Source organism: Sceloporus undulatus, chromosome 2 (assembly GCF_019175285.1).
Source record: "Sceloporus undulatus isolate JIND9_A2432 ecotype Alabama chromosome 2, SceUnd_v1.1, whole genome shotgun sequence".
In the NCBI taxonomy this organism is placed as follows: Eukaryota; Metazoa; Chordata; class Lepidosauria; order Squamata; family Phrynosomatidae; genus Sceloporus; species Sceloporus undulatus.
The window spans coordinates 220088234-220109570 of record NC_056523.1 but is presented as its reverse complement, the minus strand read 5'-3'; the positions used below and the strand labels follow the sequence as shown (position 1 = coordinate 220109570).

General features: G+C 40.5%; 1 protein-coding gene across 1 annotated transcript in view; it reads right to left on the bottom strand.

Moving 5' to 3' along the window:
• Positions 1–20606, bottom strand: part of RBPMS (RNA binding protein, mRNA processing factor) — a 115361-nt gene extending 94755 nt beyond the window's left edge. The window contains exon 1 of the mRNA XM_042452554.1: positions 20405–20606. Coding sequence (XP_042308488.1) covers positions 20405–20470 — 66 coding nt within the window. The 5' untranslated portion in view covers positions 20471–20606. The remainder of the gene's footprint in view (positions 1–20404) is intronic.
• Positions 20607–21337: the final 731 nt, after the last annotated feature.

The window sequence follows — 21337 nt, the reverse complement described above, 5'->3', positions numbered from 1 at the left end:
TTGTGAACAGTGCATAGCAGAGTGACAGATATATATCAATGTAAATGCTTAATTTGATAAATAAAAACAAATAAAGTTCCTAATACTGAAAACAGTGAACTCTTCAATGGTATATTGTTGCATACATGTTGTAGTTCAGTATATTAACTGTAGAGCAAATATGTCACATTTTAAACAATATACTCTAGCTAGAATCCCAGGTGTAATCAGAAGTTTATGAAATACTTTGTCGTTGTTGTTAACCACCCTCGAGTGGATCTCAACCCATGGGAACCCTGTGCATGAGACATCTCCAAGACCCCATGTTCTCCGCTGCTCTGCTTAGGTCCTGCAAGTCATATCCGTGACTTGTTTTATTGAGTCCATCCATCTAGCATGCAGCCTTCCTCTCTCTTTTCTTTCCCTCCACCTTTCCTAGCATTATTGTTCTTTTCCAATGATCATGCCTTCTCATGTCTCCGAAGTACAACAGCCTCAGTTTTGTCATCTTGGCTTCCAGGGAGAATTCTGGGTTGATCTACTCCAAGGTTTTTTGTTTGTTTGTTTGTTTGTTTTTGGTCTTTTTGGCTGTCCTCAGAACTCTTTCTTCTCCAGCACCACATCTTGAATTAATTGATTTTTCCCTATCTTCTTTCTTCACTGTCAGCTCTTGCATCCATACATACATGACAATAGGGAATACAATGGCTCATACGATTCTAACTTTTGTGCTCAGTTGTACATCTTTGTATTTTGGGATCTTTTATAGTTCTTTCATAGCCACTCTCCCCATTCTTAATCTTCTTCTGATTTCCTGGCTGCAGTCCCAGGTATGAGAACTCTTTTACTATTTCTATTCCTTCATGGTCTAGGTTGAATTTGTGTAGATTGTGCAGATTCTCCATGGTCATTATTATTATTATTATTATTGAACCTTTATGTTCAACAGTAAGCCTGCCTTTGCACTTTCATCCATGATCTTCCTTAGCAGATGTGCCAGATCTGGGAGGTTTTCTGCTGGTATTATGGTGTCATCTGCATATCTCAGATTACTGATGTTCCTTCCTCCTATTTTCACTCCTCCTTCTTCTTTGTCCAAGCCTGCTTTTCTTACAATATGTTCTGCATATAGGTTGAACAGGTAGGGTGATAAGGTGCAGCCTTATCTCTAACCCCTTTGCCATTTGGGAGCCATTCTGTTTCACCATGTTTTGTTCTGACAATAGCCTCTTGTCCCAAGTACAGATTCCTTATTAGGACTATCAGATGTGTTGGCACTCCCATGCCTTTAAGGGCATTCCATAGCCTTTCATAATCTATGCAAAGGCTTTGCTGTAGTCTATAAAGCACACGCTGATTTTCTTTTGAAATTGCTTGGTATGGTCCTTTAACTCTTGTATGTTTACAATGTGGTCCCTAGTGCAACTTCCTTTCCTCACCCCCACTTGGACCTTTGGGATTACTCTCTCCATGTATGGTTGGAGTCTATGTTGCAAAATTTTTGCAGAATTTTGCTTGTGTCCCGTAACTGCTGCAGTCTTTTGTGTCTCCTTTTTTGTGGATGAGGATGTATATTGATCATTTCCAGTCTGCTGGCCATCTCTCCATGTATGGTTAGAGTCTATGTTGCAGAATTTTGTCATAATTTTGCTTGCATGGGAGATTAGTGTTATAGTCCCACAACTGCTGCAGTCTTTTGTGTCTCCTTTTTTGTGGATGAAGATGTACTGTATATTGATCATTTCCAGTCTGCTGGCCATCATTTTTGTTTTCCATATCTGTTAACATATGCTAGCACTTTAGCTGACTCTGTCAACATAGACTGCAGCAGTTCGATTGGAATACCATCTGTTCCTGGTGAGTTGTTGTTATTGTTGTTGTTTTTGCCATTTCTCTTATTGCAGCTTCAACCTCCCTTTTTAGAATCTGGGGTCATCTTCATGTGGCTCTTTGTTCCATGTGTCCTTCGTTTTGTCATTTTTTAAAATAACTCTTCTGTGTATTGCATCCAACACCTTTTTATTCATTCTTGGTCTTGAATTATATTATTTTTATTGTCATAAGAGCATCCTGGTCCTTGGTTTGAAATTTCCTTTGATTTCCTGTATCTTGCAGAATAGGTCTCTCATTCTTCCCTTTTTGTTGCTGTCTTCTATTTCTTTGCACTGATTGTTTTAGTATTTTTCTTTATCTATTCACACTAGCCATTGTACAGTTGCATTCATTGTTCTTTGTCGCTATCTACCTTTTGTTGCTTCTTTCCTTTTCTTTATCTTTGTAGGGTTTTATCTGTCTTCCATGGTTTCTTCTCTTTCTTCTTGTCTACTCAGAGTGTCTGTCAGCATTCTTCTTTTATCATGTCCCTGGTTTCAGACCATAGTTCTTTGGATTCTTGCTCTATTATGTTTAGTGCAAATCTGTTCCTTATATTGCTGGTAAATTTTGATGAGATATTTTTTAGATTATATTTTGGTACGATAACTGGTTTTTAATTCTTCTTAAGTTTTACTCTTTATTTTTGATATGAGTAATTTGTGATCGGTGCCATAGCTGGTGCCTGGTCTAATCTTGGCCACCAGTATGGAATTTGGTGCATCTGAACCTTATTTTTATTTTTAGTGGACTTAAGAAAAATTAAAGTGAAGCACTGAGATGAACTTCATGAGTTACTTTATTTCTCAGTTTGGTGGGTTTCCAACAGTGGAATAGTTAATTTTACTACTGTATAAGATAGAGAGATCTGAAGCAAACGTGATGCATGCCTACAGCATAAATAGGAATTTTCTTTCTCTGAGTCTTCATTACTAGATATTTTGAATGACCAAAACGTTGCCTTAAAAAGCATTTTACTCACTACAAAACAAAACATATTTTAGAGCTTCCATGTTTCATATTTCAGTGTTTCCAAAGTTTCCTCTTCTTTTTTTTCCAGAAAGCAAAAACATTATTTGGGGATGGGGATGGTTTTCCTTCCAGGCTTTTGTATCTCTACAGCAAAGAGTGTGATAATTTCGCTGATCAGTTTAATAAGTAACAGGCCTCATATTTAAAGAAATGTTATACTCCACCCCAATCCATTCACTCTCTCAATACAGTTTGCTTAATTTTCTATTAACAGATTAAAAGGGTAACTGGTAGGCTCCAAAAGTTCTGGCTGGCCTTGGGAGACAAATTTACTTTTAATAGTCAACAAGAGAGACAGTATTTCTCCTTCTTGTTGTTATTGTGCACACATTCTTGGGTTTACCATCTTCCACAGATACCAAGCACTCAGAGAGTAGCCAGGTCTATAAACCAAAACTGGCTGCTGACAGTGGAAGGAGTATCAGGACTTGACCTGCTGTTGCCTTTTGGTTCGTGCAGACAGCCCCTTACGTTTCTTAAAATTTGTTTTCTGGATAAGTGGCCAAGGACTGTTATCAACTGAAAATATTCTTACCTTATATGAGGAGGTGCCGAATAGTTCTCAGCCTGAACCACTTCCCAAAAACCGAGCATAATTTTGTGACTGTAGCTTGAAAGAGTTCTCTTTTGTATTGTAAACTGCCAATTAACAGGTTCACAGCTTTGATTTCTGAATTTTTTGAGATCACTGATAGAACCTTGTCAACAAAAAGTGTGGAAGTTTCAGGTGCTGAAACCTGGGCCATAATGAAGTTCCTGTTCTTGCACAAGAAAACGCCAAAGGAAATCCATGAGGATATCATGCAAACATTGAGTTATAAGTGTCCATCATATTCAACTGTGAAGAAGTGGTGTGTCAACTTTCAGCATGGAGACTGTGAGACTGAGGATTTAGCAAGGTCTGGGAAGCCTTCAATAGTGTCAACTCCTGAAACTGTTGAGCATCTTCATGACCTGACTTTGGCAGATTGGCAATCTCAGCTAAAACAATTGCTAAGACACTAGAGATATAGTGGGAATGAACTGTAATTCATGAGCAGTTGGCTATGCAGAGGCTATCAGCCAAGTGGGTGCCAATATGTTTGAATGCTGACCAGAAACTACATTGAGTGGATACCTCCAAGTTGATTTTGCAGAATTTCATATGATCTGGTGATAATTGTTTGGAACAAATTGTCCCCGCTGATGAAACATGGTTACATCAATATGACCTGGAGACCAAAAAACAGTCCTTTTGGTGGAGGTACTCAGGTTCTACACAGCCAAACAAATTCAAGACTCAAGGTTCAGCAGGAAAGATCATGGCCACAGTTTTTGAGGATAAGGAAGTGATGACTATCTTCAGAAGGGCCAAACAGTTAATGCAAAATATTAGCCCAACTTGCTATGCTGATTAAAGTGTTCTCTTTTTGCAGGACAATGCGCCTTCTCACAGGGCTGGCAAGACAATGTATATTTAAAAAGTTTAAAAGGAAGGAAATTATCAAATGATTCAAAGGTGATAACAGCAGCAGAGCAGTACAGTATTTCAGTAATCAGACATCAGAAAAACTTTTTAGGATGGGTTACAGAAACTTAAGAAATGATGTGCCAAGTACATTGCACTTTGGGGTGAATATGTGGAATAGCATGTATGTTTCATAATTCTAGATCATTCCTTTCTGAGTTTGGCCGAGAACTTTTCAGCACCTCCTCATGTGTATCTTATGTATTCTATTACATATGGCAATGGTCTATGGTTACAAGCAATACACTTAATACTTGCCTTGTAGAAAAGACACCTCTCTGTTGGAAAGCTTCTCATGTGATGTAGTGATTTGAGTACAGTACTGGACTACGACTCTGGAGACCAGAGTTCAATCTTGGCCATGAAACTTTGTGGATACCTTGGAAAACTCACACACTCTCAGCCTCAGGCAAGGCAATGGCAATGACAAACCTCCTTTGAACAAAACTTACCAAGAAAACCCTATGATAGGTTCGCCTTAGGATCACCATAAGGAAGAAATGACTTGAAGGCACACAACAACAAACAAACAAAAGTGAATGTATAGTTATCACTACTGAACCCTTGGGATCTCTACCCAATACCCCCCAAAATAATTTTTCTCAGCTCTACTGAGAACTGACATAGTTACAGCCTAAAAATAGTCAGTGCATCATCAGAACATTGAAAAAATATTCGTGGAAGAACAGCACAGTACTTAAAAAAAAATAGCCCTTTGGCAACCAACATGGACTCTGCATAAGAGTAAACTCTATCCCTAAATTTGAACCATGGAATTTTAGTGCAAAAGCCAAACAACAGATAACATACCATGAAACAAATAGCACAGGAGGAAAATAAAATAGCTCTATATGTCATTGTTTTCTTTAAGGAGGGTACATTTTGTCTTGCTTGGATAACATCCATATAAATATTAACTTCACTAATGGAGGGCTTTCTCCCCTGTTCTTGGTTTAGATTATCAAAATCTGTTTACACTTGCTGAAATCCCAAAAACCCACTTGATGCAAACAAAAAGCCTCTACCCAAGATTCCTAGCAGTACATCCAACATCATCATCTAGAATGTCACCAATAAGTTCCTTGTTGCTTAGACTCTGCCACTCCATCATCATGGCCACAGATGTTTGGTACTCACATACTCATCCAAGTTTTTAAAACAATACTTCACAGTGTCTACAATTGCAAGGGTCTTGGAAATTCTTCAAAGAAGGGGAGCTAAAATTATTTTTATTCATGGCTGAGGACAGTACAGGAGGTTAGAAAATTAGAATACTACCCTCATAGCAATCTAGGGATCTACCAAATTGGCTGGATGTGGAGGAACACAGCTGAGGATGAGCATCTACTCTACTTCTGCTGTTTTCTTGAAAACACAGCTGCTAAAGAAACAGGTCTGTAAATATTTATGTTGTATATGTCCATGCAGAAGGACAGCTGCTACCATAGAACATATTGTTGTAAAGCAGATCAATACTGTCTCCAAAAGGCTCCCCATCAGAGCTCTCCAGTGGCATGACATTTGTCCCAGTCTTGCATCTTGTCCTCTTTCCCCATTCATCTAAATATTGGCTATAATTTGATGCCTGCTAATTACATACAACTCTCGCCATGGACATGAGAGGAATACCAGTCTTTTTGTTTAGTGTATAGTTATAAGCCGTGCAATGAAACAAGAGGAGACATTAGGAGCGTACCCTGTTGTTGTTGTTAATTGCCCTTGAGTCAACCTCAATTCATGGAGATTCTGTGGATGAGACATCTCCAAGACTCCCAATCCACTACCGCTTTGCTCAGGCTGTGCAGGATCAGGCCTGTGGCTCCTCTGGTTGGGTCGAATCATCTGGCATGCTATTTTCCTCTCTTTCTACTGCCTTCCACCTTCCCTGGTATCATTGTCTTTTCTAATAATTCATGCCTTCTCATGATGTGGCCAAGTATGACAGCCTCAATTTAGTCATCCTGGTTTTAAGAGAGAGTTTGAGCTTGGTCTGTTCTAGGACCCATTTGTTTGCCTTTTTAGCTATATCCTTAGCACTCTTCTCTAGCAACACATCTCAAATGCGTTAATTTCTATTGGCTTTCTTCACTGTCCAGCTCTCACACTAATACAGTGTAATGGGGAATATAATGGTTTGGACCCTGTTCAGATTTCTGATGTTACAATTTAAACACCTAAGTAGAGCCAGCGTGCATAGTGGTTTGGGTGTTAGACTACAACTCTAGATTTGCTCTGAGGCTCAGGAGAAGGCAATGGCAAACCTCTTCTGAACAAATCTTGCCAAGGAAACCTCATTACAGGTTCACTTTAGGGTCACCATAGGTTGGAAATGACTTGAAAGTACACAACAGCAACAAAGTCCCAAATAATTCCAGTAAATCCAGTTGGGATTAAATTTATTTTATATAACCTATACCATTTTAATCAGCATTCTCCAGTTTAATTGCTATGGCACAGGCTGGACTAAGACCCAGGAAACATAACTAATGGGTATGGATCTTAGGAGTTGCAGGTCAAGACATCTGGAAGGACCTAAATTGGGAAAGGAAAACCAAAATTCACAGCTTCGCAGCACACATTACCAAGTCTAAATTTAACACAATGCAGTTTTCCAATGTAAAAATACTGTTGTGATAGCAATTTAAAATTTTTTGCACTATTTATTCTAAAATAGTTCCCACAAACACCAATATGAAGATTTTAAAGACTGCAGCTCAAAAAACAAAAAATACCAGAAACAAATAAGCATGTATATCCAAAGTTTTATGAAAGCTGGGTGGGGTAAAAAATAGGTTATAATAGAAGAAACATAGAGGAGCAAGACTACGAAATCAAGGTGGTTTTGGGTTGCTGCATTTCAGACTTAACATTTTAGACTTCCCTCAATATTTTCCTCTTTATGTAGCCCTCTTTTTCTCATTTTCTCATTCACTTTGCCTCCCTAAACTAAGTGGGACACTGGAGAAGCTTTATCAGTCTCTTAAACCTCCTATATTTCTGCCTTGCTACGGGTATGACTGGCATACTTCTATTCTTTATAGAATGAACCACTAGCCTCAGGAAACAGGATTATAAAAATATTTTTCCTAGTTACAGTACTTTTATTTTAAAGTTGCAATACACAGAATAGTTGAAATCTCATTTACATATTGCCACCAACATTTTGATTCATGGTGGTATAGTGATGTGTAGAGTTGTGTGGTTAGTACTTGGATGGGAGAGTACCAATGTAGTTCAGAGTAAGGAACTGGCAAAACCACGTCTGAGTACAGAGGTGGACACATTCCAAGAGATTCAGCAGACACCAGAAACTGGGGATACTATCAAGCCCTATTTTTTAAAGTGAAGTGAATGATTTTGGCATTGTGACATCAGAGGATCAATGCCGTAGTGCTAGGCTACTATTGACCTTCTTAAGATACATCAGGAGGATCATCTGCTTTGGATGATCCTAGATCATCATGCCATGATAATGTTGATGTCAGGAATAGATGGTGTTGATGGTTGGGGGCTCTTGATAGTTGACGGGGTTTTGCCAAAACCTTTGGAAGAACATTGTAAATTGAGGTTTTTGTCTCTTTCTTTTTAAGAGATCAGAGTGTTGCTGCAGAGGCTGCAATCCTTTGATGATCATACGGGTGACTTTAATGAAGAATTCCATTAAAGGACTGTATTCCATAATTTTGTCCTTTAATGTGTATGCAATTCAAAACACTTTGGCAAATTTGGGTAATATCCATATTGCTGGTTCTGCTTGTTTCTTTTTCCTCTTCAAGTGACTTAACAAATTCTCCAAATTCCTCACCAAAACTAGCATGAATTTCTTTCCCCTTTTCTCAGTTTCACAGACAGAAGATTTGTTGTTACCACAGATCTTAGCAACCTCAACATATGGTTTTTTTTTCTTTCTTTCCTTATTACATCAAAAATATTCATCTTTTTGCTTAAAGGAAGTTTCTCTTTGGCACATCCAGATTGCCAGCATAATTACTCTTGTACTTTGCAGCCATTATTAAGTAAATTAAGAACACAAGTGCTGCTATACCACAACAGTTGATCTGATAACTGAGATAGCTACAGTACTGTATTGTACTAAGTGACTAACAGGTGGATAGTATAAAGAGCATGGGAACACAAGACATCTTGAGATTTCATCATGCTACTCAGAACAGCACACATTTTTTAAAATTTTCCATTTTATATTTCCATTTATTATTTCCATTTCCATTTCCATTTAATACTTTCAGACCACAGTTGACTGTGGAAATTGTGGAAAGCAAACCCATGGATAAGGAGGTTTTACTGTATTCTTTCCCTAAAAAAAAAAAACCCTATGAAATTCAATGGGGTTGCCATAAGTCAACAAATGACTTGAAGGTACACACATACAGGTCTATATAGGATTACTGCCAGCAAGTGTGAGCAAGAGAATTTCCAGTACAAGTCTTACCTCAGTCATAAATTCCCTAGGCACTATTAAGCATTTAGCATTACTCTACCTACCTACACCAAAGAAGAAGATGGCATTTATATACGCTACTGTACTGATGGTAGCCTGTTTAACTTAAGCCGCCTGAGGGCCCGCACTAAGACTCTAAACTATCTAGTCTGTGAGCTGCTTTTTGCTGACAATGCTGCCCTCGTTGCCCATACGGAAGTAGCTCTGCAGCACCTAACATCTTGTTTTGCAACAGCTGCAGAGCTCTTTGGACTGGAAGTCAGCCTGAAGAAAACCGAAGTTCTCTACCAGCTGGCACCTCAGGAAGAACACTACCATCCCCACATCACTGTAGGCACATCTGTGCTTAAGTCCGTCCAGCAGTTCACCTACCTGGGAAGCATCATCCCCTCAGACGCCAAGATTGATAAAGAGATCGATTACAGATTAGCAAAGGCATTAGAGCATTCGGAAGGCTTCACAAAAGAATCTGGAGTAACAAACACTTGAGGCGAAGCACAAAAATCAGTGTGTATAGAGCCATTGTACTATCTATTCTCCTCTACGGGTCTGAAACATGGGTCACCTATCGCCAACACCTACGACTCCTTGAACGCTTTCATCAGTGCTGTTTACGCACACTGGACTGACTATGTGACGAATGTTGCTGTCCTTGAGCAAGCAGGGATCACCAGCATTGAGGCCATGCTATTGAGGACGCAGCTGTGCTGGGCAGGACACATTTCTAGGATGAAGGACCATCTCCTCCCAAAAATAGTATTCTACGGTGAACTCGCCACGGGTCAGCATAAGAAGGGCGCCCCAAAGAAGAGGTACAAGGACTCCCTGAAACAACTTCTCAGGCTTGGCCAAATTGATCACCAACAATGGTCTGCCCTGGCCTCGCATCGGGAGGCATGGAGATGCACTATCCACGATGCTGCAGCCTTTTCAAAAGCTCACGCCGAACGAATCTTGAAGAGAAATGACAATGCAGCAAGAACCGCAACCTGGAAACATCACCCAAGGAGACCTTCCACGGTAATTTCTGTAACCGGACCTGTTTATCCCGGATTGGCCTTTTTAGTCACCAACGCGCTTGTACAAAACGCAGGATGAGTCCTTCCTGAATCTTCGTTTGCGAAGTAAAGCCAGAGAGACCTACCTACAATATGGGGAGAATACTGATGTATTTCATGGGTCTTTGTAAGAATTGCTAAGATAATTTTTCCTAGGGTACTGTGAACACTGTTAAATCACTGTTAAAAGGTACTGTTAAATCAATGTCATTCTACAGAGCTGTTTTAAGCAGTTTTTTAGGAGAGCATAACAAATAAGAAAAGATAAGGTGAACAGACATAGCCAGCTCTGTTTCCTTAATTCTGCTCTACTGTATGTGTTGTTCTGGTCGTAGTTGTTGTTTTTAATGTAGTCTCTAATTTGATAGCGAAGAGAAAGATAGGAAGAATAAAAGCAATTCAGATTAAGTATTTGGATCACAATGTTTTCTCCTTCTCAGTTATAATACTCAGAACATTCTCATGTGGTAATTTAGCAGGGAAAATATCAAGTTTGCTAAAGTGTTATCTTCAGTTTCTTATCTTGAAAATATCTGCTTAAACCATTGAACATTATCTCCTGCTTCTAACTGGGATTTCTGGCTAACTATGGCTTCCCCTGCAATCATCCAAACTAAACTAAAACTTCAGCAAATGTACAAGTGCAAAACAAACTTTTAGCTTTCTCTGACTTCAAAGGGCCAGTTTACACCTTATCTCTGGAATTTGTCAAACTGTGGCTGATCTACTGACAATATATACCAAATAAATCCAAGTAATCTAATGCCACCCAGAGCCCAAACAACCAACCAAGCCAATTTGGGGTTGGGTTTATTTCTATTTTTAAAACAAAATCCCTCCGATCTACATGTGTGTAAGGAGGAAGAACTCTGCCTGACAAGTCAGAGAAGTAACTCATTCCTTGTTCTATATTTATTCCTCTCCTGACAATAAAGCTGAAAGAGGTTTGCCTTGAGTCCTGCGCTGGGAGAAAGGCAGCGTACAAAATTAAATAAATACATAAATAAATAATTTGGAGGGACTGATAATTCTGTTGGGTTTAGGTGCCACACTAAACAAAACATGGATAAAAGATCTCTGTTGTATTTTTGGCTTTTTGCCACTACTGTGTGGAGTAGCGACATTTTTAAAGAATTCTGGCATGGCATTCTGTATAAATATGGTCATGGAATGGGCTTTCCATCAACAACCACTAAGTGATTTTAAGCCCTTAAAATAATTATAAATATTACAAATGCATGTTTTCATCAGCTAGTGAGGTAATGCCTTTCAAACATAATACTGTAGTATACATGCTACCAAGTAGGTGGCATCACTTCCTTCTGGACTGCAACTCTGATAGTCCCTAGTCAGCTCTGGGGTACATGCAGTCTACAACATTTGGAGGGCACCAGACTAAGGAAAGACCCAGTGAATCAAAGGTATTTACATAAGCACTGATCTACCAACTTTCCATTGATTCAGCTGGGTGTACTTGGTTAGGGCTATTAATTGGATCTAGGGCTCTGTGTTCTACCCTGTAATTAACCCTCTGGTGGGTTTAGCCACTAGAACAGTATCCCTCCTCTTCAGCACAGTCCCAAGCAATGCCACTGTTCCTCACATAGAGAACTTAAATTATAAAGTGTTGTAGCACCTTTGAGACTAACTGAAAGAAAGAAGTTGGCAGCATGAGCTTTGGCAGACTTAAGTGTACTTCCTCAGATGCATTTGGACTGAGGAAGTAGACTTAAGTCTACCAAAGCACCTGCTGCCAAATTATTTCTTTCAGTTAGTCTCAAAGGAGCTACAAGATCTCTCCATATGCTGATTCTAACAGACTAACACAGCTATATCTTTGAATTCTTAAATTATAGGGGTAATTAATTAATTGTTCAAAGAGATTTATTACTTATTTCTTGGTCTCACAACTTTTGGAGTTAGAGAAGGAGAACATGAACATATTATGGTATCGGCTAGCCAAGGCTCACTAAATAGCTCACAACGACCCACAGCCAAAATTGCCGCTGCAGCCTTCCTTTCTAAAGCTAGAGGAAAAGGCTGGGACTCTTTTCAGCACTAGCAGACCAAAATACTGAAATACATACTGCAAAGAACCAGCAGGCTTAGGACCTTACTGCACAGGAGCTCCGCGGAACGGCCTGAGAACAGAATGGAAGGGGCTGAACGAGTGTGGAACGAGTGAGGGACGCATTTTACTACACACAGAAGTCTCTCACTCGTTCCGTTCCCTTCCGTTCCGTTCCCAATCCGTCCCAGAGGGGCAAATTTTTGAGAACTGTTCAGAACAGTTCTCAAAAATCGCCTCCTCTAGGATGGAATGGGAACGGAAGAGAGAGGAACGGAACAAGGGAGGGACTTCTGTGTGCAGTAAAATGCATCCCCCACTCGTTTCATTCCCTTCCTGGCCCCTTTTGGACCGTTCTCAGGCTGCCCCAGGAGCTCTGTACGGTAAGGTTCTTAGACACAGAACTCATATACAGCATTCCCAGGAGAAAAGACCTAAATACACAGGTACAGGACAAGGACAACAAACAGAATAATTTCTGAAGGACATCCAAGGAAGATGTAGGGGTAATGAGATATAAAGATGATCAATGGAGTACTGTTGCTTAAGGGACCACCAACATTTAAAACTATATCAAGAGAAGTATTGATACTGACAAGTCTGCATCTGGCGGACTGAATTAAGCTTTAGACAAGTTTAAGAGGATGTCAGGAAATGTCACCCAGTGCGGTCACTCATGGGGGAATTATGGGGCTGGGACTTCCAGCGTGCAACTTCCGGTGCACACCGGAGCATGTGCATGCAGCTGTAAATATCCCACAACCCCCTCCCCCCCCCATGGAGCAGCCACAGTGTCTAGGGTACCTCCACACAGGGTCCGGGCAGCCTGAAAAGGCCCTGAGCAGTGCCAGAGAGCCGGCCTGGTGTCACCCCCCCCCTTCCTGGGTGTCACCCCCTTCTGTGGTGACACTTGATGTGGTCCAGGGCATAGGCCCCATTTATACTACTTCCAGACACTGTGATGCCCTGACTACAAACTGCACAATAGCCTGAATTACCTGGAGTAGAAAATATCTAATTTTCCCTGAATTTTTCTGTTTCTTCCGCACTAGGCATTCACATCTCTAGTCAAGATTAAAATGTGATACACATTTCAAATATCTGAAAGATACCTCATGTATCTATTTTTCTTACACTGCAGGACCCTGCCAGCACACAATATCAATTAAAACAAAGCTGAAAAATAATTTTAAAATGATTACATCCATTATTATTAAAACCAACCCCTGAATGAAAGTAATTTACAGAGCAGCAAGGTAGTGGCCAAATACCTCCCTGAATAAAAAAAGGTTTTGCCTGCCAATGAAAGGAAAACAAGAGAGGGAATAAGCCTAGTTCTCATGGAAGGGAGTTTCACAGCCTTGGAGTGGCCACCAAGAAGGCCCTCTCTTGTATTGTCCCCAAACATGCTTGCAAGGGTGGTGGGACTAACAGAAAGCCTCGTCTCAAAGATTTCAAAGCTTAGGCAGGTTTATGGAGACCCAAGCCATGTAGGTCTTCATAGGTTATAATCAACACTCTGAACTCCTAAAAACAAACAAGTCAGTGATGTTGTCCTAACAAGGGAAAGGAAGTCGAATCAAGAAAAGGCAAAAAAAAAAAAAAAAAAGTTGTGGACTTTTATCAATCTATTAAAGAGCCAGTTACCTTGAGGGAGCAAGAACTGGAAGAAACTAGTACAGAACTTTTAGGGTTCAGTGCTATGCAGTTACTTGGAAGGATGTATGCACACAGACAGTATCAAAAAGCTAAGATACCCAGACGAGACCATAATAGTAGCAGAAAACCTCACAGACCTGGAACAATTACTAAGAAAGATCAAGGAAGAAAGAGCAAATGCAGATAAACATAAAGCAAGCAAAAATAATGGCCACACAAATTCAACCTAGACAATGAAGAAAGAGAAACAGTAAAAGAATTCTCATACCTGGGATCAAACAGAGTGATAGGAATGGGGACTGCAGCCAGGAAATCAGAAGAAGATTAAGAATGGGGAGGGCAGCTATGAAAGAACTAGACAAGATTCTAAAATGCAAAGATATACAACTGAGCACAAAAATTAGAATCATACCAGCCACTGAATTTCCTATTACCATGTATGGCTGTGAAAGCTGGACAGTGAAGAAAGAAGATAGGAAGAAAATAAATTCATCTGAGATCTGGTGCTGGAGAAGGGGGCTAAGGACAGCCAAAAAGACAAACAAATGGGTCCTTGAGCAAATCAAGGCAGAAATCTCCATGGAAGCCAACATGATCAAATTGAGATTGTCATACAATGGATACATCATGCGAAGGCACAACTCATTGGAAAAAACAATGATGCTAGGAAAGGTGGAGGGCAGTAGAAAGAGATGACCCTAATAATGTGGAGGGGAGTAGAAAGATAATGCTAGGAAAGGTTTAAGCTGTGCTTTGTTTTTAATTTGTAAGCTGCCCTGGGGTATCTGCCTGGAGAAAAGTGGGATATAAATTAGTTAAAAAAGTAATGATGCAAAAGTTAAGTATACCTCTGTTCAAATTCTCTATTATTTTGAACTAAATCAATTACAACATTTGTTACTTCCTTTGAAGAATTCATCTTTCTGGGGTTTAACAAATCTCATATATTACAAGAGCTCTGAACATGTTTGACAGATTTAGTCCCCAAAGGGGCTCTGATTCTGTGTGGGACACATAGGGATAGAACTAAACATATGTTGAATAAGCCAGATGCAAAGTTGATACAGAAAAGCCATCCAGTCTTGTAGCAGAGACTACCTTGGCTGTGAGTGATAGGAGCTCTGTGACCTGATCTGACCAAGTAAAAAGCATGGCAACAGTTAAGGCCCAGCACTCCTTCTTGAGAAGCAAGTTAGAGCTGATTCTTCCCTCTGCCATCACCAACTAATAAGGAAGCCTGCACCCTTCTGAAGAGCTTACCTGTCTATTCTACAATTTTCAGGCTTCATGACTACAATGTACAGTATTCTATGTGGGTCTTCTCTCTTTTTTAAAAAAAAATCTTTATTAAAAATATACAACTACAAGAAGACATAATACTAAGAAAAAACAAATAAATGAGACAAAATATTTTTATCATCTAAAAAACAGCATAAGAATCATAGATCACATTTAACCTTAACCTTACATACATCTTCATCCTTACCATAACTTTAAATGATTATATCAACTGCTATGAAACAAAAACAGCTTCCACGATCTCACACAGAATCAAACCAAAGAAACAATTCCTCTAAACTGGCGTCTCCTTATCCGTTCATCATTCTCATCATTCTTACATTCCCTGTTTCTTTTCCTTTCAATTTACCTCCTCTGTACCTTCTTCTACCTACTTCTTCCTTCTCTCATTACCATACCCATTATCCTTTCATTTGTCCTTCTTATCCTTCCAATTTTCTTTATTTTATCATTAAGTCACATTTATTGTGTTGTAGGGAAACCATTCCTGAAGTTGTGGCGCCAGATAATATTAACAGATTGTGGAAGTAACACATTGTCAGAAACACACCTGTGGAGTGCTAAATTTTACAGTAATGAGGGTACAACAATGTTATTTTCACAAAATAAGCTGATGACTAGTAAAATCATTGTGTACATATAGCAAACGGTGTTTACTGAATACTTCTAACATTGTTCTTAAACTGCCACTGGGGAGAGTGGGGGCCTATTTTGCATTTTCAGGTTATTTTTAAAATAACTTGATAAGTAACAAACTGTAACATGTTAGGATCATATTACTGTACTAATATGTTGCCCATAAAGCAAGAGTGGAGAACGTGAAGCTGTTGGACTACATGGAGCCCCTTGAAACCACCTCTTTCATGGGCTTGAAGTCTCCTGAAGTTCACTCTTGTTGTATGCCTTCAAGTGGTTCCAATTTATGGCAATCCTAGGGTAAACCTATCATGGGGTTTTCTTGACATGATTTGTTCAGAATGGGGTTGATCTTGCCTTCCTCAGAGGCTGAGAGAGTGGTAGTTGCCCAAGGTTACCCACTGAGTTTCCATGGCTGACCAGGGACCCTGGTCTCAACACTCAAACCGTGATTCCTGAACTTTGGTTCTCCTGGTGTTTTGGACATCAACTCCCAGAAGCCCCAGCCAGCTTGGCCAACAGTAAGCAATTCTGGGAGCTGAAGTCCAAAACATCTGCAGGACCAAAGTTCGGGAACCTCTGCGTTAGACCATGCTGGCTCTCAAATGGTCTCTCTAACCAAAATTATTTCCAACAAGCCAATCTTTTTTAAAAACAACAACCCACTTTACAATGCAATAGTGTCATTTCACTTCCACCTCAACTCCCATCTCCTTTCCCATGCCAAAACCCAGCCCAAAATGGCAACCAAAATAATGTCACTTCCTGCACACTACAAATACACCCCATGCGTCGTGGAAATGAACACTGACCCCTGACTCTGACACAGATGCCCACATCCCATAAAGTAAGACACAACAAGCAATGAATAACAGGCTACTTGCTTCAAAAAGTAACATTCCAAGTTCTGAGTATGTATCCTCTTCTCATGCCAGCTAAGACGGGCATGCATCACTCCTTTCCTTGACTTGGATAGGCAATGTTCCTTCACCATTTTACCTCGTTATAAATGCAGTTCACATTATTGACAATGTGGAACCTCATGTGTTCAGACACTCACATGCACCCCAAATCATATTGAAACACAACTCGCACTATCTGAAAAGTACTGATTTCATTTCAAATATTAATGGAATTTATTCTGACAGAAAATGATATACAGTGGGCCCTTGGTAACCGCTGGGCCTGGTTCCAGGATGCCACACAGATACCAAAATCCATGGATACTCAAGTCCCATTAAATATAATGGCATAATAAAATGGTATCCTTTATATAAAATAGAAAAATCAAAGTTTGCTATTTGGAATTTATACATTTTAAAAATATTTTTTTATTTTCATAAAACCAGGGAAACATTCCAGGAAGAAAGACAAATTTTTATCGAATATATCCACAAACAACAAAGACAACTGCACCCCCCCCCCCCACATAGATGAGTTTTTTGGAGAGACACAATTAATATTCTCCCCTTTCCATAGTGGGTCTAGAAGATCATTGATAACAGCTAATATGATTATGAAGGGACTTCTAGTATTTTGGATTTGTGTTTTGCTATTATAATTTCTATAATAATTTGGTTTTTTGGGGGGGGAGAAATATTTTCAAGCTATGGGTGCTTGAATCCATAGATAAAAAATCCATGGATATGTCGGGCTGACTGTATTACAGAAAAAAGGGTAAAACAAATAGCTGTACCTAAAGCAAAACCAGCTTGGAAGCCACAAAAGTCAATTCCACAAAGGGCTGATTGTATTTCTAAGCACAATTTTACTTGAAATCTTGTCCTTAACTCTTTTACTAGAAGTACAAAGTTTATGCAAATAGCTTCATAGCTGTGGTCCAATTCTACTCAAAATTACTCATCATGGTTTGCTACTCCGGGGGACCATCCCACTGCGTGGAAAATGGAGGGGAAACCTTACTTGGCAGATAGCCCTGCAAGGCAGAATATCTGATAGTAAAACTGCACACTATATTATATAATTGCAAGCAAATCCATCATTTAACAATCATAAATATCGGCTCATTTTGGACACAGAGAGGAAGGAAGTCCAGACAATAAATCCAGACTATCAGAACAGGACCAACGCTCCAGTTCATTTCATCTGTGTTAATTGTGCTAATCCAGACCGCAAAATTTTATATCAGCTCTGTGATGGAACAGATCTACGACAGAAACATATGGTCCTTGTCCTTCTTAGCATACTTTCAGGCAATTTTTCCACATATTAGCATTGCTATTAATGGTAAGCAAACTCCTTTGAAGTTGACAGAGTAACTACAAAACTGCATCTTCTGACTTTAGAAAACAGTGCCTGAAATGCATCTATTTGAATCCGGGAAAGGTCAGATTCAATAGAGGATTGAGCCTATCAAGGTTCAAGTCAACCTTATGTAAGCAAATAACAAAGAATAAGGTTGGAGAAGAGCTATCAGTGTCCGATATGCCTCTCTGGCCCAGATAACACTAATCCCATCCCACCAAAAGCAGGGAGGAAGCAGGGAGGTCAACATGCAAGAGAATTGTATACAGTTTCTCAGTCTCTGCTCTGTCACCTTGACTCAGTTTTCCCTTAAACTTTATACTTCTAGTAAAAGAGTTGGGGACAAATTTCATGTAAAATTGTTCCTAGAAATACAGTCAGTTGAAAATACAGTTGAGGAGGTAATGAAATTAGATAAAATAGAGAGAATAAGAAGGGAAAGGGAGAAAAAGTGAAGGAAAAAAGGTTAAAGATAGGAAGGTGTAAGAAAGAGAGAACGGATAAAGGATGGGATAAAGTGGAAAGATACAAAGAGGGAAGAATAGTTGGAAGGCCATCATTACCAAGTACATTAAAGTGATATTTAAAGGTTGTGAAACATCATATATATGTGTGTGTGTGTGTGTAGTATATTTGAAAGTTTGTTGTGTGTGATTGTATATTTAGATTTTGTATGTTATGTTTTTAAGATTTTAGGTGGTGTTTTAAAATCTTCAATAAAAATTATTTAAAAAGAAAGAAAGACAGCCAGCCCTTTGTGGCTCTGCGGCATAGACTTTTGCGGTTTTGGTTATTTGCAGTTTTGATCAATCTCTCTAGGAATTTCTAGGTCCTCCAGCGCAACTCTACTGGAATTTAACCACAGAGCTGTGCCCCAATGAACACAACATGCGAAACTGCAACTGGGTTTAAAAGTAGTCAACAGCTCATTTTGGTTTGGGCTTTTACCCAAGAGGTGGCTCTGTATCAAGACTGGCCCACGAGACTAGGGTTCGATTCCCAGCTCGGCTACGAAACCCCCTGGGTGGCCTTGGGCAAGTCACACTCTCTCAGCCTCAGAGGACGGCAAGGGCAAACCTCCTCTGAAGAAACCTGCCAAGGAAACCCCAGGATAGGCTCTTGCCTTAGGGTGACCATAAGTCAGAATCGACCTGAAGGCACACAACACACAAGTTACTGTCCTAATTCTCTCTCCTCCCCCCCTTTCTTCCATCTCTTCTGAACTCATGGGGAAAGAATGTGCTGGAGACGTTATCTATTAATCTATTAATCTCCAACGCCTGGCTTTTCACAAGGAATTAGGAGGCTTGGGAAAGGAGCTGGAAACACCAAGGCACAGCACAGCAAAGCGTTTTGTTTTGCTTCAAGTCCAGAGGTTTGGCACAGACAGCCATGCCTTTCGGTTTCCCCTCTGCCTTGCGCAAGGGAGCCAGGAGCCCAAGCCCTCCTGGAAAAGGAGAAGGGGGAAAGGTGCCTTTTTACATCTATCTAGAGATAGGCAGACAGACAGACATATACATATATGTGTACATGCACCTCCCCCCCCTCTCTCTCTATATATATAAACACTACACACACATCCACACATTCATATCCACAGACACCCCCTCAAACTTTCCTCAGGAGCATGAGCTTTCCTAGGCTTGAGGCTTCTGTCTTAGATACATGGTGTGTGTGTGTGTGTGTGTGTTATATATAATAGCATACATTCTCATTGTATATTGGGTTTGTGTGTGTGTGTGTGTATAAAACAGCATACTTAATGCATAATGGGGTACTGTGTGAGTGTGTATGTGTGTACAGTATATATACACACACAACTTCCTCAGATGCATTGTGTGTGTGTGTAATAGCATACTTCATGCACATTGGGATTGTGTGTGTGTGTGTGTATATATATATATATATATATATTATACCCACACCCACCCAACTTCCTCAGAGATATATATATATATATATATATATATATATATATATATATATATTACACACAACTTCCTCAGATGCATATGTGTGAATATATATAAATATATATTATATATCACACAACTTCCTCAGCTGCATATAGTGTGTGTATACACACACTGTATATAACTTCCTCAGATGCATATATATAACACATACACACACTTATACCTTCCCCCAAACTTTCTGCAGGAGCTTTTTGTACTTCCTCAAAGGCATGCTGCGGTTTTACATACACACACACACACACATTATATATATATATATATATATATATATATATATAATTTATATAGCTTACCTTCTCATATGCATGCTAGTGTGTGCGCGCTCTCTCTATAGATAGATAGATAGATAGATAGATAGATAGATCTCCAAAGACAGAAAGAGGCATCCCCTCAAACTTTCCTGAGGAGCCTGAGCTTCCCTAGCCCTGAGCCTGCTTCCTCAGAAGAGGCATGCTGGGCTTACAAATCCCTGCCTCTCCTCCTCCTCCTCCTCCCTCCCTCTCCAGCAGCTATACTGTACCTCTCTACTTGCCTCCCTCCAGCTTCCAGGTCCTGGCTCCCCTCCCAAGGGACCCCCTTCCCTCTTCTCCTTACCTCTTCCTCGGGGAGGCTGGGGTCGGTGGGGCTGGGCTCTGGTTCGCCACTCTTGGAGCTGCTCATGGTCTGCTCCTGCTGCTCCTCACCTGGGCTGAGTGAGGGGCTCTGCTGGGCGGCGGAGGAGGAGGAGGAGGAGGAGGAGAGGGCTCTCCAGCCTCTTCTTCCAGCTGCTGGTGTTGGAGGCGCATGCAGGGGCTGCTCCTGCTGCTGCTGCTCTGGGAAGGCGAGCCCCCTGGCTGATCCTGTGCCTGCCCTCCTCCCTCCAAAGAGGAGCAGCAGCAGGAGGAGGAGGAGGGAAGGCAGCAGCAGCCCACAAGCCTGGCTCTGGGTTGGAAGAGAAAGAAGGAAGGGGGCTTCCTCCCAGACTGGGAGGAGGGAGGGAGCACACTCTGGGACCCCCCCCCGCAAGAGAGAGAGGGAAAAGAGGGAGGACCCCTCCCCAGGGCCAGGGAGGGACCCACAGGTCCTCCTCATCTCCTCCTCCCAGCCAGGAGGAGGACAGGGCACTGCCAAATGGAGGGCCTCCCAGGACTATGGAGGACAGGGACAAAGGAAAGCTAGGAACACACATTCTCTCATATATGTCTGTATTATATATATATATATATATATATATATTCCATTTAAATAGGGTTTACCCAGGTGACCAGATGCTAGGAACACTCTCTCTCATAATATATGTGTGTGTGTGTGTGTGTGTTTATTCTATTTAAATAGGGCTTGAACCCAGGTGACCAGAAAAAAGACAAGGCACTGCAAGACTATGACTATGGAGGACAGGACCAAAGGAAAGCAAGAAACACATGTATGTGTGTATATACTGTTTAAGTGGGCCTTGACCCCAGGGTGACCAGATGTCCTAACCACCAAGGAGGACAAGGCACTGGAAAATGGAGGTTCTCCCAGGACTATGGAGGACAGGGCCAAAGG